General features: G+C 39.7%; 1 protein-coding gene across 12 annotated transcripts in view; it reads right to left on the reverse strand.

The window, feature by feature from the left end:
• MAP7 (microtubule associated protein 7) overlaps positions 1 to 14900 on the reverse strand; it is a 179431-nt gene that overhangs the window by 20700 nt on the left and 143831 nt on the right. For 7 of the 12 annotated variants that reach the window (XM_043593096.1, XM_043593086.1, XM_043593094.1 and 4 more), the window contains 2 exons: positions 10104 to 10217; positions 5188 to 5339 (listed from right to left, as the gene is read on the reverse strand). In XM_043593096.1, the coding sequence (XP_043449031.1) occupies positions 5188 to 5339; positions 10104 to 10217 (266 nt within the window). Of the gene's footprint in view, positions 1 to 5187; positions 5340 to 6753; positions 7165 to 10103; positions 10218 to 14900 lie in introns of those variants that run through there. The other 5 variants (XM_043593093.1, XM_043593087.1, XM_043593095.1 and 2 more) reach the window with 2 other exon arrangements.

Here is a 14900-nt window from a genome sequence, read left to right on the forward strand (position 1 = left end):
GACATAACTGCAGTCTTTTTTTTTTTTTTAAATAATACCTGTCTGCTACATCAGACATTAATATATTTTCCCCTTTATACTGATACTACATAAATAAGTCCTTTCTCACCTAATGTCCTCTTGCTCTTGAAGGAAAAGTTATGTTCCAGGTGAAGAATTCTAGCTATTTTTAATCTTCTTCTTTAAGGATAAAATTGAAATGGCAGAGTGGGTCAAAACATCATCCCTTTTCTAGCTGCATCCTATAAATTCAGCCAGAGAGTGATACCTTTTCTAACTCGAAATGAGCAAAGGGAAACCCAGAGTGTTCCGATAATGTATAGTCAGCCAAGACAAAAAGACCAAAACAAAACAAAACAAAACAAAAAAAAACAACAACAAAAAAGCACAGAGCAAGAAAGACTAAATTCTAAGTATCTGAAACTTGCCAACAATGTTCTGGCCTGGGAATGGATACTCACTGGATACACCTGTGCAAGCACCTGTCAGTCCTTAACTCTGTTAGGATCCTTGCAGGAAAGCAGACTGTGAGAGCCCAAGGAAAGGGACAGAACTTTATCTTATCTAGCCGCAGGGCCAAGAAGCTGGTAGTGTACCTTCTCTTCTTTCTGCCCGGTACAAGCATCAACTCCCCTCTTCCTTCCTTTCCCACGTTTGCTTCCCTTCAGTGTCCCTTCTAATTGCTCCTCTCCACTTTCCTTAGAAGCATTCTAGTTGCTTGACTGGGCTGTAGGTGGGGGAAAAACATGAGTATCAAATAATACTCAATGTCTTCCCGGGATTTCTAAATAAAACAAATGAAGACTGGGGCAGGAAAAAGTTTTACAAGATGTGTGCCAGCTCTATATCACTTGTGGCTGCACGACCATCCTTTGCCCCCATTTCTGGTCCCAGAAGGTGGGAGGTGAGGGCTCAGAGAGCAGCTGTAGTCCTTGGGCACAAAAGTGTCAGCCAGCACATGGGACCCTTCTGGAAGGGATAGAGGGTGGCAATTATGCCTTGGGAATATCAGTGCCAGAGTGGAAGGCCTGGGGGCTCTTCCCAAGAGAAGCTGGGGTTATGCACCTCAAGTAGCTTTTTTCCTTTTTCTGGAAACATTTTAATGTGGTTGAAGTCAAATTAAGGAGAGATCTGAATGGGAAAATAAGTCCGGAAGTGTAGCTCGTGATGCGGGGGATACACGGATGAATTTCATCATCTGGGTCTTAAGACAGGCATTGAGGGAATGAACCTACAAAGATCTGTATAATCCTTCTTTTTGCATTAAAAAAAAAAGTCTTCTTTTTTTAAAGTGGCATTGAATCAATTCTTTCTTTCCTAAAACTGACCACCTTAAAGGGGTAGGGGAAACAGGGAAAGAGCAGTTTAGAAAAATGCCCCATACTTAAGATAACATCCTCTCAGGCAGGTAGATGCTTTTACTCTCTTAGTTCTTTAAGATGTCTTTTCATTGGTCTGGCACCCAATCACCTATTTGGGGACCACACGTGTAAAGGCATTCCTTATCCTCGTCCTGATCTGAGTTAGTAGCCAACGGTCTATACAATAATCTTCCCTGTTAATAATTTCCACAAGGCTACACTAAGGTGGAAGGCACAGCAAGGTGCCCATGTCAATGGTGCTGGCAAGTTTCCCAGCAGGACAAAGACTTTCATTTTCCAATTAGAGTTAGGTTTAGAATACAAATAACTTTCAAGAGAGATAATACAGACAAATACTCCAAAGCAGACTGAAGTCCAATAGAACTTTCTGTGATGACTGAAGCAATCAACATCCATGCTGTCCAATATACTAGCCACGTTTGGCTATTTGAATTTCGGTCTAAATTAACTAAAATTAAATAAAATTGAAAATAAAATTATGAAAACAGTTCTATTTGTAACAGCATCAAAAAGAATTAAATACTTAGGAATAAACTTAACCAAGAAGGCAGAAGACTTGTACACTGCAAAACAAAAGAAATGAAAGAAGACAAAATGGGAAGACAGTCTATGTTCACAGACTAGATAGAAGACAGACTTATTGTTAAAATGTCAACACTGCCCGAAAGCAACTACAGAGTCAATGCAATCCCTATCAAAATCCAATGTTGTTTTTGCAGAAATAGAAAAATTAATCCTAAATTCATATGGAACCTCAAGGTACCCTGAGTAGATAAGACATTCTTGGAAAGGAGAACAAAGTCGGAGGTCTTGTACTTTTGATTTCAAAACATAACCAAAACAGTGCGGTACTGGCATAAAGATAAGCATATGGACCAATGAAATAGCCCAGAAATAAATCCTTGTGTATATGGTCAGAGGATCCTTGATAAGGGTGCCAAGACCACTCAGTGGGGAAAAGATAGTCCCTTCAACAAACGGTGTTGAGAAAACTGGGTATCTACATGCAAAAGAATGTAGTTGGACTCTACCTCACACCATATACAAAAACTAACTCCAAATGGATTAAAGACCTAAATGTAAAACTTAAAATTATAAAATTCCTGCAAGAAAGTTGAGGAAGCTTTGTGACATTGTTTTTGGTAATGATTTCTTGGATATGGTACCAAAAGGCCACAAAAGCAAAAAGAGACAAATGGGACAACATCAAACTTAAAAACTCCTGTGCATCAAAGGATACATACAATCAACAGAGTAATAAGGTAACCTACAGAAAGAGAAATATTTGCAAATCATGTATCTGAAAAGAGATTAATATCCAGAACATGTAATATCCAGAATATGTAAATATCCTACAACTCAACAACAACAACAAAAAAATAAAGATTAAACAAATTAAAGAATAAGAATAAAAGATGAGCAAAGGACTTAAGTAGATATTTCTCCAAAAAAAGATATGTGAATGGTCAACAAGCACACAGAAAGATGCTCAGTATCACTGATTGTTAGGGAAATGCAAATCAAAACCACAGTGAGATAGCACCTCACACCATTATGATTTTCACAAGAAAATAACAAGTGTTGGTGAAGATGTGGAAGAACCGGAACCCATCTATATTGTTGGGGGAACGTAAGTTAAATGGGGCATTGCTATGGAAAACAATATGGCAGTAGGGCAAAATATTAGAAATAGAATGACCACAAAATCCAGCAATCCCACTTCTGGGTATATATGCAGAACAACTGGAGGCAGGGTCTTGAAAGAGATCTGTTACCCACATATATAGCTGTGCTATTCATAGTAGTCAAGAGGCAGAAGCAACTCAAATGTCCATCCGCGGATGAATGGATTAGCAAAATGTGGTGTATATGCGTGTGTTTGTGTATATGCATACATACATACAATGCAGTTTTATTAGCCTTAAGGACAGAAATCCTGTCACATGCTACAACATGGATGGACATTATGCGAAGTGAAATAAACCAGTCACAAAAAGATAAATACTGTATGATTCCATTCGTGTGAGGTATCTACACTAGTCAAATTCAAAGAAACAGAAACTGAAATGGTGGGTTACCAGGGATTGGGAGAGGAGAAAATGGGGAGTTGTTCCTTAGTGGGCATAGTTTCAGTTTTTCAAGATTTAATAAGTTCTGAAAAATATACGTAATATTACTGAAATGTACACTTAGAAACGGTTAAGACAGTAGATTTTGTTATATGTATTTTTTTTTACTGTAATTAAACATTTTTAAAAAGGAAATTAAATTTAAAGTTCTTTGTCATTCTCACTAGCCACTTTTAAGTGCTTCCATGACCAACTGCTGCTGGTTGCTCAAATAAATTCCACAGTGCAGCTCTGGGGCAAAAGTGACTTGTGAGTCACTTTCCGGAAATAGGTATTTGCCTAAACATTTGGTCGTAAAGAGATGAAAAGACAACCAGTAAGTCAAATATAGAAAGAGGAAGGCATTAAAAAAAATAAAAAATGGGTGAGACAGTAGAGTTTCTGGATCATGTGATGACAAATCCCTCTCATTTAATCTGTTGGCCAAGGGTCAGCTCTCATCCTCCCCTCCTGGTGTATTATGTTGTGTTTTTATCCGCAGCAAGGTATTTTTCCTTTGGTAAGTACTTTTCCCTCTCCAATAAGTACTCAACCTTTGGGGGCCAAGGTGTTCACCCCAACTATTGCTTTTTATCTACAGCTAGGCACTCTGAAGCACCAATGCGCTAAGGATGAAAAACTACCCAGACATCAAAGATAGTTTCACCTTTAGCTTGTAGGGCTGGAAGTCTGACTCAATCATGAATTAAACACTGATTCCTGAAAGCCTGGGGCTTGAAAGAAAACAGCCCGTAGGCAAAGCCATCGAGCTCTCACAAGCCTCAAATTATCCTCAAACAGCTACACAAAATCCTTTTAAGTGTCCATCAGCTTTATAAATCTGAACTGCTCTGGGAAGTTAAGATTTAAAAAAAATCGTTCAGCCTTTCATTAAACAGGTCATGGTATTACTATGGGAGAGAGGCAACGAGGTCTTCCGGTTGACTGGGGAGTCCTTCAAGACTACAGTACAATCACTGAAGACCACACAACAATGTCCGCTCCTTTCAACGGATACTAAACAGCACAGAGTTTGAGGAAGAAAGATGCATGGAGACATACGAGTTACCTCATTGCCTTTATGGCATGAAATTAATTAGAGGTGAACATTAATGTCAGCTCAGCCACCTTGCCAGTAATGCCAAGTACAAATTATATTCTTCACTTGCAAAACAAGAGTCTGTAACACAGCCCAGTGGCCTTTCAAGGATTAGTTACTTAGCAAATCACTAGTGTCTTCAAAATATTTTTGTAACTATATTTTCAGATCTGGGCCTTGACAGGGAGGGATGAGCTAGGCAGACAAAAATTCTTTATTTTGCTTTTTGGTGAAGCACACTGAGAGTTCAGCCAGCTTCTGGATATGGGGGCTTAATAACACGCAGAGGCAGGGGCCCAGGCCCTTTGACCTCCGTCAAAGGGTTTCTTACTTTCAGGAATGTCAAAGTGTCCTGGCATCGCACTGGTTTGCACGGAGGCACCCGTGTGCTACTTTGGCCACTCGCACAAACTTAGACAAAGAATGGTTTTCATCTTCAAGTTCACATTTTTAGGGGGAACAAAACGCCCAAGTGGAGAGAAAGCGTGGGGACACCACTGCCCAGGGGTGGGCACCTCCCACTCCGACACCCACACCGCACCTCAGGGTGGTGTCCACTCCACACAGACATGCCTGGCTGTTCCCAACGGCTACTCACCACTGTGCCATGAACAGTCCTCCTTCGCGCAGAGCCTTCTGGCGGTGTTACCAAGAATTTGGGTCGATCCGTCAGATTTCTAGAGTGTGCAGCTTTGTAGGGCATGATGTTGATGGGGCTGCAAGATGCTGAACGAGGACAAATGGGGATAACTAGGATGCAGATGATTGTTTTACACACAAGAGTGCCAGAGGAGCAGGTGAAGGAAAGCCAAAAGCAGGTTCAGGAAAAGGAGCAGAGCAGAGGTAGAAAGAAAAGTAGGGAGAAGATGTTATTACCTAAAGGTGTCCAGAGCCTTCATATTCAACTGTCCTGACAGTCCTATCAGTTTACAGTGTGTCCAAAGAGAAGCCATGTCCAAGTGAAAAATCTAGACTGTATAAGCTATTTGGCTATTTAGACACTGATTAAAGACGCAGATGTAATCTCATACAGAAAGCAATGGCCTTATCTTCCTATGAAATAATGGTTCTGCTAAAATGCTACATTAGTGACAGATAACTTTTATATAAGGACTGTTTACAATTAGATTTTTCCCAATTAGCTTTAAGATGGAACAAAAGGTGGAAAGACAGGAAACAAGCAAGCAGGCAAGCAAGAGACATTCCAGCTATTTTCCAGGGTGAAGTTCAACAGCCGGTGGAAAGAATTTTTATAATGTTAAGTGACCAAGTCTTACCAGGAGTTAAGACTGGTCACAAAGATAACTAATAATTCCCAGAAACAAATTTCGTAAATGTGTTGTCTATTTAAAGGCAAGTCAGATGCATAGCTGATGGGTTTTCCCAAAAGCCAAGGCATTTGATGGTGTATAACAAGCAATAGAATTTATGCAGAAGTGGGATGTAATCATTTAAAATGATGAATAGAACATAAACATGTTAGAATTGCCAAAAATAGAGTTGAGTCATGAATAGCTTTTACAGTTTTACTCAGGTTGATAAAGGTTTTGAAAATCACATAGTTTCTGACCATTCACATTCACAGGGACACTGTCATGAATCACATGATTCTGAGGAACAATGGGTTTAAGGAAATTCATAGAACACTACATAGGTATCCAAAGTGTGGGTACTAAGGTTCCAAGGCTCATTTTCAGATCTCACTGAGAAATCCTGTTCTCCAGCAAAAGAGTAAGACAATTAAACATGACTTCTGAGGAGAATACTAGGTGTTTGGATGATGTTATAAAATGACTTTACCCACTTAAAGCCATTGTAGCAAACCTTTAAAAAGACCATTATTTCAGCTATGTATAATAGTATTTATTAATAAATTAAAAACTCAAAAGTTGGGAATTTTGGAATTATAGAGACAAGAAATACTTGTTACTTATCTACAGACAGAAAGTTGATCAGATGGCTTATCTATTCATGTGCTCTGTCATTAAATGATTTGTAGTATCTTCTGGTTATCACTGAATGGTCAAGGCTGGGAATAAACTAGACACTGCATTCTCTTTTCCAATCCTCTGAAAACAGAACTCTATTTCTTCAGGATAAACTAAAACACTTTGCAACCACCCCCCCCTCCCCTGTTGTCCTTAAAAGAATATGTTTATCTTACCTGGGACTGACATAAAGCTTGGCTTCAGACCTTAATGATGAAGGAAGATGCCTTTATTTTGAGAAAGGAGAACCTTGTCTCATTTGGCTTGTTGTGATCACAGGGAAAACTGAACATAACCATTCGGTCAAGTCCCACAAAAAAGCATTTGCATTTCCCAGACAATGAAGAGTTAATTAATGCAAAACTCTTCCAAGCCAATCAAACGCATTTAAAGAATAACATCCTGGCACAGAGCACCTCCGTGAGATTACGGACCAGGAGAGGCACATACTGCCCGGGGGGCACGGCCAGAGGTCATTTACCTCGCTCAAGGATCAAGAAACCCTAGACAATAGCCCTGTTGAGGCCAGGGGTCTGACAGGAAAAAAGCAGCACAGAAATATGATATCATTTTCCTCCAGTGGAAAATAACTTTTGGGGGTATCTATTTTCCAGTGGAAAATAACTTCAGGGGGCATTTCCTGAGATGATCATGGGTGTAAGCCAAGCTCATCATGCCTCTCTGTTCATTCTTTATTCTAGCAGTGAGGTAATACTGAGCAAAGGGAGAAAATACCCTCAAATCTATCTAGTGTAGCTTGTACAGAATTCCTCAAATTTAATTGTTCAAGGAACATCGCCTGGCTAAAATAAACACTGTAAATTCTAAGAATATTATGTTTCATGGAATTCATTGTTCCGAACAGCAACCACTGAAAATCCTGAAACCTTTAAATCAATTAATTGTCTTAAAAAAAAAAAAATGTATCTTGCCCTTCCGAAGAGTAAGGGCAATAATATATAGCTGTTATTTTTATTTTCCCAGAGTGCCCTCTGTATCCCAAAGTAGTCTTAATAAACACAAAAATTCTTGTCTGGAGTGTCTACCAGAAAGTCTTCCACAGTATCTCTACTTCCTCTTACTTTTGGTAGCAAGTGTGCATTAATCTTGTTTATTCAAGAGTTTCTAAATGAACTGTATGAAAAGGTGCAGAGAAAAGATAATGCAGTACAAGTGGTTAGAGTGCAGCAGAGAGAATTGAAAAATTAGCAAATAGAAACATGATAACATTTATCGAGCACCACTATGTGTAGGTACTACTCTAAATGTTTTATATGTATCAACTCATTTCATCCTGAGCTCTAATAATCACAGGTATTTTCCGTGTATTTTTAAAAAATGGGCATGGAGAAGTCAACCCAGACCAGTGGCCACAAATAAGAGGTAGGAGACTTCCAAATTTCAAGTGCTCTTATTGCCTGTTCTGGGAGTTTGCAATCCCCAGACATTCTAGGAGAAAGGGTGGCTGTCTTCATCTGCCACATAACCCTGGCTCTGATGTAGGTCATCCTCTCGCCAATGGCAATGGGATATATGACGAACTCAAGGCACAACGGTAAAATGCAAAGAAAGAATAATTGAGGAGAGCAGGTGGCAAAATGAAAGCGATGGATAAAGTGTTTTTGACAAGAGAAACACAAGCGATGTTTATATACATAATTTCAAATGGGAAAAAAATTTAAAGACAACAGCTTTGGGTCATCAAATATAGGCCGTATCAATTCAACTAACCGGTAACAATGATCTAAGGAATGTGTTAATAAGACCAGCAACTCAACTGAAGGTCTATGCATTGCTTCACACTAAAGTAAATTACAGAAACGTATCAAAATTTGTGGAAAAGGAGAATGGGAAAGTGGCAAAGAACAGCCAGTTAGCAGGTAAAAAGCACCCTGACTGAGTGTAACAATGAAGAAGGAAGGTGGGAAGGGGGGGGGGGTGGAAAATGAGGAAATGGCATTGGACAACACTGGAGGGGGAGCGAGAGAATTGACACAAGTTAGTGGTGACGGAAACTGCAAAGACAGACACTTTTTCAGCGGTGAGGCAGGCAGTTAGCATGAAGCTACATACAGTGTGGAGAGTCCAAAGCATGAGAGCCCTAAACTATTTCGATCCTATGAAACAGGAATGAAAGCCATTTTAAAGGTTCCCCAATTAGCTGGACATACGGAAAAACTTTCATGACTTGCGTAGAAACACGACACTCATAGGCAGAAAATAAACGATCTTGAAATAAGCTGTACATTTTGCTCCAGAAAAAAATCTCGGATGTGATGTGACAGCTGACAGGAGAGTTCTTTCGCAGAAAACACAGAACACTGTGGTCCAGCTAATTGGACACACACTGCACACAGAGCATTACTCCAGGGCGCCGAGGAAGGAGGTTGGATAAGCATGTTTAAGACCCAATCACCAATTAGAATTCTAAGTGGCTCTGGCAGAAGTCACTTATAATCTGTGCACTTGGTTTCCACACGCAGGTGGTAGGAATGTCTACTTGATTTTTGACCGCCTCCTGGCGGGTACTGTGAGAATTAGGGTTGCTATCAGCTCACTGGGGCACCATGGATGGAAAAAAAAAAATCATAAAACCACCAAGAATTATTTGTAAAGAGGGTTAATGATCACGAAGAGACTTGCAGAGGCAAAATATTTTTAAAGGGAACTTTATGAAGAGGCTGTGTAATTTCCTAAGTGCCAAAGACAAGGGCTGGTAGATGGGTTATGGAGATCTACCAACTGTGCCCACAGATATTTGGGAAAAACCAAACCGGCTCACTATGAAAGAGATGTTGCCAAAAGCCAAATACGTATCTTTCTTTGCAACGAGATATCGGCTCTCTACTAACTTCTCATTAAACTAATTGGCTTATTCGGGCATGCTTTGCATTTCAAAAACGTAGAGGAGTTATAACTAATTACAATAACCAGTGTTTGGCACATTCTCCATATTTTCAAAGTATGCAACAAATGAGAACACTATAATTAGCCTTCCCCACAACTCTTAGACATTTGAGAGGGTACTAATTCCTAGATTACATAGAAAGACGGGCACAGGGAGGGGAAGTAGCTCGCCCACAGCCACATCATGAAACTCTCGCTTAAATTGACTTGGGCTCTGATTTTATTCCTCAGTCAATATATTAGTATTAAATTATGTCTACTTCTGATCATGTGCTCAGATGCAGGGGCAGAAAGAACGGTGGGAAAGGGATAGGTCTTTCTGGTGATGTCACAAACACACAGAAGCATCTGAAGCCATCTCATCACAAGGAGGGACACCCTTGGTTTGCCTGGCATCTGGGGTCCAGGTAAGATGCTTAGGTGGATGCTAAGGAGGGAACAATACCAGGGCCGCGAAACCAACACCAGCAGACATTTTCAAAGCCACTGCACCCAAGGAGAGAGAAGCAAACACACTGGGAAAGACGGAGACGTGATTATGATGAATACTGGAGGCTCAGATGTGCTTCCGAAAGAGGACTTGACCTCACCAAGAAAGTTGCACCTCGAACAGTTTTACCTGGGTCTCCAGACAAGGCAGCCGCGCTTTTGCTTCTGGCCAGGAACGCATGTGTGGGCGTCAGCAGTCTGTTAACAACGCTGCTCTCCCATGGGCTGAGCTGCAGGCGGCGAGCTAAACGTCACCACATAAGCAAGATGTTAGAGGAATTCTTTCCAGGGGCAGGAGAGTGCACAAGAACATCATACTTATGGCTTCCACGTGCCAGGCCTTGGAGAGACGAGGCTCTCCAGGGAGGACAGTTGGCAGAGAGACCAGGAGACAGGAACTCTGCCCAAAGGAGGAGCTATTCCATAATGCTGCCTTTCTTCAAGATGTTAGTGTTATGGATGCAGAGTTTGCTAACCACCCTCCTTTTGGAATGAACAAGTAACAAACAAAACAGAAATAGCGTGTCGACCACGGGTTTGGGATGTAGTCGTACCTATTGGCCCTCATCAGGATGGGCAGTGGGCTGAAGGCACACACGTCAACCCAAGGGCTTCCTAAGTACCCTGAACAATCAACTCCAACAGAGGCTTTGGCAGCTAATGCAAGACTGCATTTCTGTATCAATAAAGACAGAAAGGGTCTCCATGACATTCTGCCAGATGTCATGAACTGCGGCTTCGGCACTTGGGAGAAATGAAATATAATAAAATGAAAGAGGACCCAGGCAAAGTTCTGTGTGGGATTTCCTTTTGACTTTTCCATTCAGCAAGCCAGGTTCTTTCAGGTCCCTGTTTGGCAACAACATAAACATTTTGGCAGAGAATGAGGGTAAACCTGAAGCAAGATAAAATTAAACAGAAAAGCCAAAAGCCAATATAAACTCAATGTTGGAAATTACCAGTGGGTGTGGGAAGGCTCCAGAAAATAAATTTAGAAGAACGCAATGAAATATAGTCTCAAATTGTACTGGGGCTTGGTTGGCAAGACCATTGTCAGGATATACGTGCTAATCATAAATTAACTATTTTGCTTATATTGTTAGCTTTGAGTGGTGGCCCATGAAAATATAGAAGCTACTTTCCAAAAATATCAGGAAAGAAGCTGGCAAAATCCTGCAAATATCACTAAAGTGATCATCTGTCTCTATTTTAGAATACACTCCAAGTCACTTACAAAAATCTTTAAAACTGTCTAAACCTGACAAGGCCACTTCTGTTTGGTACCATAAACAGCAGGTGTATATCCTGTTGTCTCTGGAGTGACTTTTTTTTTTTTTAAATAACCTTTTATATGTTGAATTTTCAAGAAATGGCATCTAAATTCTAGAAAATTAGTTTTAGTTAAACAGAAGTTATCTGATGTTAAATGTTGTTATAAAAAATATCTCCTCCTACTTGAAAGGAATTACCAACCTCCAAAAAGCATCTTAAGTTCCTGACTTTATTTTTAAAAAGAAGCTATTTTGATCAAGGCTATGGTGAATTTAAGAATTAGTGAATTGTTTATTAGATTTTGTTATTAGGAGAGTCTTCAGAGTTAAATCGAATCTTATCTGATAGACACAAATAAAAGGATAATATAGATGTTATATGTTGTATACGTACAATTACACATATAATACAGAAATAGCTACAAAGTAGAACACATAAGGGAATAAGTGCTGTTACATACTATACTACGGCAGTGTGCATGTGGGCATCAGTCACAGAATTTAAAGCAAACTAAAAGTGGAATACATTCACAGAATAAAACCACTGGGAAAGGTGATGAGGATACATGAAAATCTTCAAAAGAACTATATTTTCAAGTAGATGAGGAAGGGAAGAGAAGAATGCTTCCTTTCCCTGATAAACTCTGTAGGAGGGCTGGCTTAGAATTGCAGAGATGGTTTATCATTGAAAAGACAGCTCTTTTCTTTCCCCCTGGACTAAGTTCATTAACTTTATTTCTGTGAGACTTTAAAGCATCAACCAAAGAATTTGCCTCAAAGGAAGATTAAAAACCTTCTCTGACTTGTGTTTAAAGCAAATCTGAAGAAATTTGTTTTATAGCTCTGACACCGTGAAAGAAAGCTTTTGCCAGAAGAAACATGTTTCCCCTTCCTCTGCATTCATTACTATGCCCTGAACAAGATAGAGATAGATGTCTTCTATAAGACGACTTTTTAATAAAGGTTAGGACAGGAGTTAGTTTATTGTTTATTGTGTTTTTTTTTTTCACCTAGCAGGGCCTGATTTTAAGATGAAGGAAGAGATATTAATTCTTGTGGAACAACTCTATAGTATTGATCCTACTTAAGCACTTAAAAAGGAGATATTGACAATTCCTATAATAGACCACGTGGACCAGGGGAGGCACATGAACATTAGAGGTATTTGCACTGCCACCTTCTTCCATAAGCAGGAAATCATTGTTCAGTTTGAGACGAGTGTCATGCAAAAATCAGGCAAGTGTTGCCACATCCTGATATTTCATTAGAAGTAGGAAACCTAAATGTTACTTGATATATTCCATTTTTAGGATGATGGCAATGGATTCAACTTAAAGAACAAAACACCCTACTCCAGTCAAACAGAAGATGTCTGTGGGCAGAATTCAGCTTCAGGTCTACCACCAGGCCCTGTGATCTAGATTCTAAGGAAAAATGTATGGACTAATTCTAATCAAACAGTAGGCAACTTCATTTCTTGCTTTTTTGAAACTCCCTATTCTTCCTTGAGGGGGGAAAAAAAACTGGTTAAGTAGGTAGCTTAAGAATATGAAGAAACACATTTTTAATGCAAAAATCTCCAGTGGCAAAAATCCCTCTATTGCAGCAATTAAAAAAGATCTTTGGTAATTAGAGGTTTCCTTTAACTCAGGTCATTTTATCAGTCTATATGACACGATATTCAAGTGTGATAATAAAAATATTTAAAAACAGGTAGGGCACAGGCACAGAGCTAATGGATGCCATGCATTAGCTCTGGAGGACCTGGGGAAGCACCGCTTGAGGAAGTGGATATTTACACCAAATGGTATGGAAATATTTCAGTATTTTTAATAACCAGTGGAGCGTTCCAGCTGAACCCTGATAGCACCAGAACCTCAATTTAATATCAGCCTTAAGCCCTGTGCTACAGGGTTGAGAAAGCTCAGACAATCTAGTAATGGTATATTCCCTTTACCGGATTTGTCTATAAAAGCTTCTAATTTAATAATTTGATAAGAATGCTTCCTAACTTGATAATAAAGCATGACACCAACTTTTAAAAATAGCAGAAAAGCAAATTAACGAAATTACTTAAATTTTAAATTAGAGAAGTTCAAATTCAGAAGAATTTCTATTCTCATTAAGAGGCCTAGGCTCCTCACTGCCCTGAGGATTTGTCTAACTTAAAAAAAAGGAAAAAAAATTGTTTCGTGGACCATATGGAAGTTCCTGGATGAACTGAATCCTCCTTCCTGGCCAACCTTGACCTTGCCTAGTAGACCCAGGAACTGGTTCACAATTCTTCTGACAAGGGGCCAGAGAAGCAGAATCCCCAAATTTAGTGCTTTCCCTCTGATTCTGTTAAGTTCAGCTTAGGATTCAATTTGATGGGCCCCGTGCATGATTCAAGGAGCAGTTTCTTGGCCCTCGCTATGAACTGGCTATTGAACTTTCCCTGATCCTTAACCTCACCTAAAAAAGCACACATACAGAGTCGATCTAAGGAAGGGCACCACCCATGGGGGTAAGAACAGAGGATGCAGGGGAGCCTGGGTGGCTCAGTCGGTTAAGGGTCCGACTTTGGTTCAGGTCACGATCTCGTGGTTTGTGAGTTCAAGCCCCGCGCGGGGCTCTGTGCTGATGGCTCAGAGCCTGGAGCCTGCTTCAGGTTCTGTGTCTCCCCATCTCTCTGCCCATCCCCCACTCACTCCGCTCCCCAAAAATAAATAAAATTAGTAAACATTAAAAAAAAAAAAAAGAATATCCAATCAGGGGCACCTGGGTGGCTCAGTTGGTTAAGCGTCCGACTTTGGCTCAGGTCATGATCTCACAGGTTGTGAGCTCAAGCCCTGCCATCAGGCTCTCTGCTGTCAGCATAGAGCTTGCTTCGGATCCTCTGTTCCCCCTTTCTCTCTGCCCCTCCCCCGCATGTGTGCTTGCTCTCTCTCTCTCAAAAATAAACAAATATTAAAAAAAATTTTAAAAAGCATATCCAATTAGATACTATCACGCAGAATCTATAAAACATCTTGCTAGTTGAAAGATCATTGTCATCCCACAGAAGTGTGGTAGGATGTACTGTTTGGTTTATCGCTCATCTACCCCAATTTCAGCTGTGAAACTGTAGGAGGCAGTAAGCAAGGTTTGACATCAAAGCACTGTAAAATCCCAGTTGCAGTTTGTCTTAGACATGGGTTGACACATTAAAGTGCTGAGTAAGTGACCAAATCCAAAGAAAAGATGAGTAGACAATTGTAAGAATAGCATTCACATGCTATATTTTATACTAAGGGGATGGGTTTGAAAATAAGGCCTATTTATGAAAGGAGTTTTAGTTCATAATACTTTTCTCTAACATCTAAAAGGCCCCTAATTTGACTACATGTCTAATATCAATGATTTAGTTAGTCATCATTTACTAGTTATCATTTAGTTAATAGTTGAGCAAATTAGTTAAAAAAAAAAAAAGAGGAATGGTGCAGGTTAAAAGGCAAGAATAGGAAGTTACTCAAACATTTACTGCTTTAAGTGAGTAGTTATTAGTTATAAAATAACAACAGGTATAATATTGTACATTACAATGACACAACTTTTATACAATACAAAATATATGAATACTCATACACACAGAACATGCACACATTGCATTCTTTTTAAAGACTGAACGTTTCCCA

This window comes from Prionailurus bengalensis, chromosome B2 (genome assembly GCF_016509475.1).
Source record: "Prionailurus bengalensis isolate Pbe53 chromosome B2, Fcat_Pben_1.1_paternal_pri, whole genome shotgun sequence".
NCBI classification, from domain to species: Eukaryota; Metazoa; Chordata; class Mammalia; order Carnivora; family Felidae; genus Prionailurus; species Prionailurus bengalensis.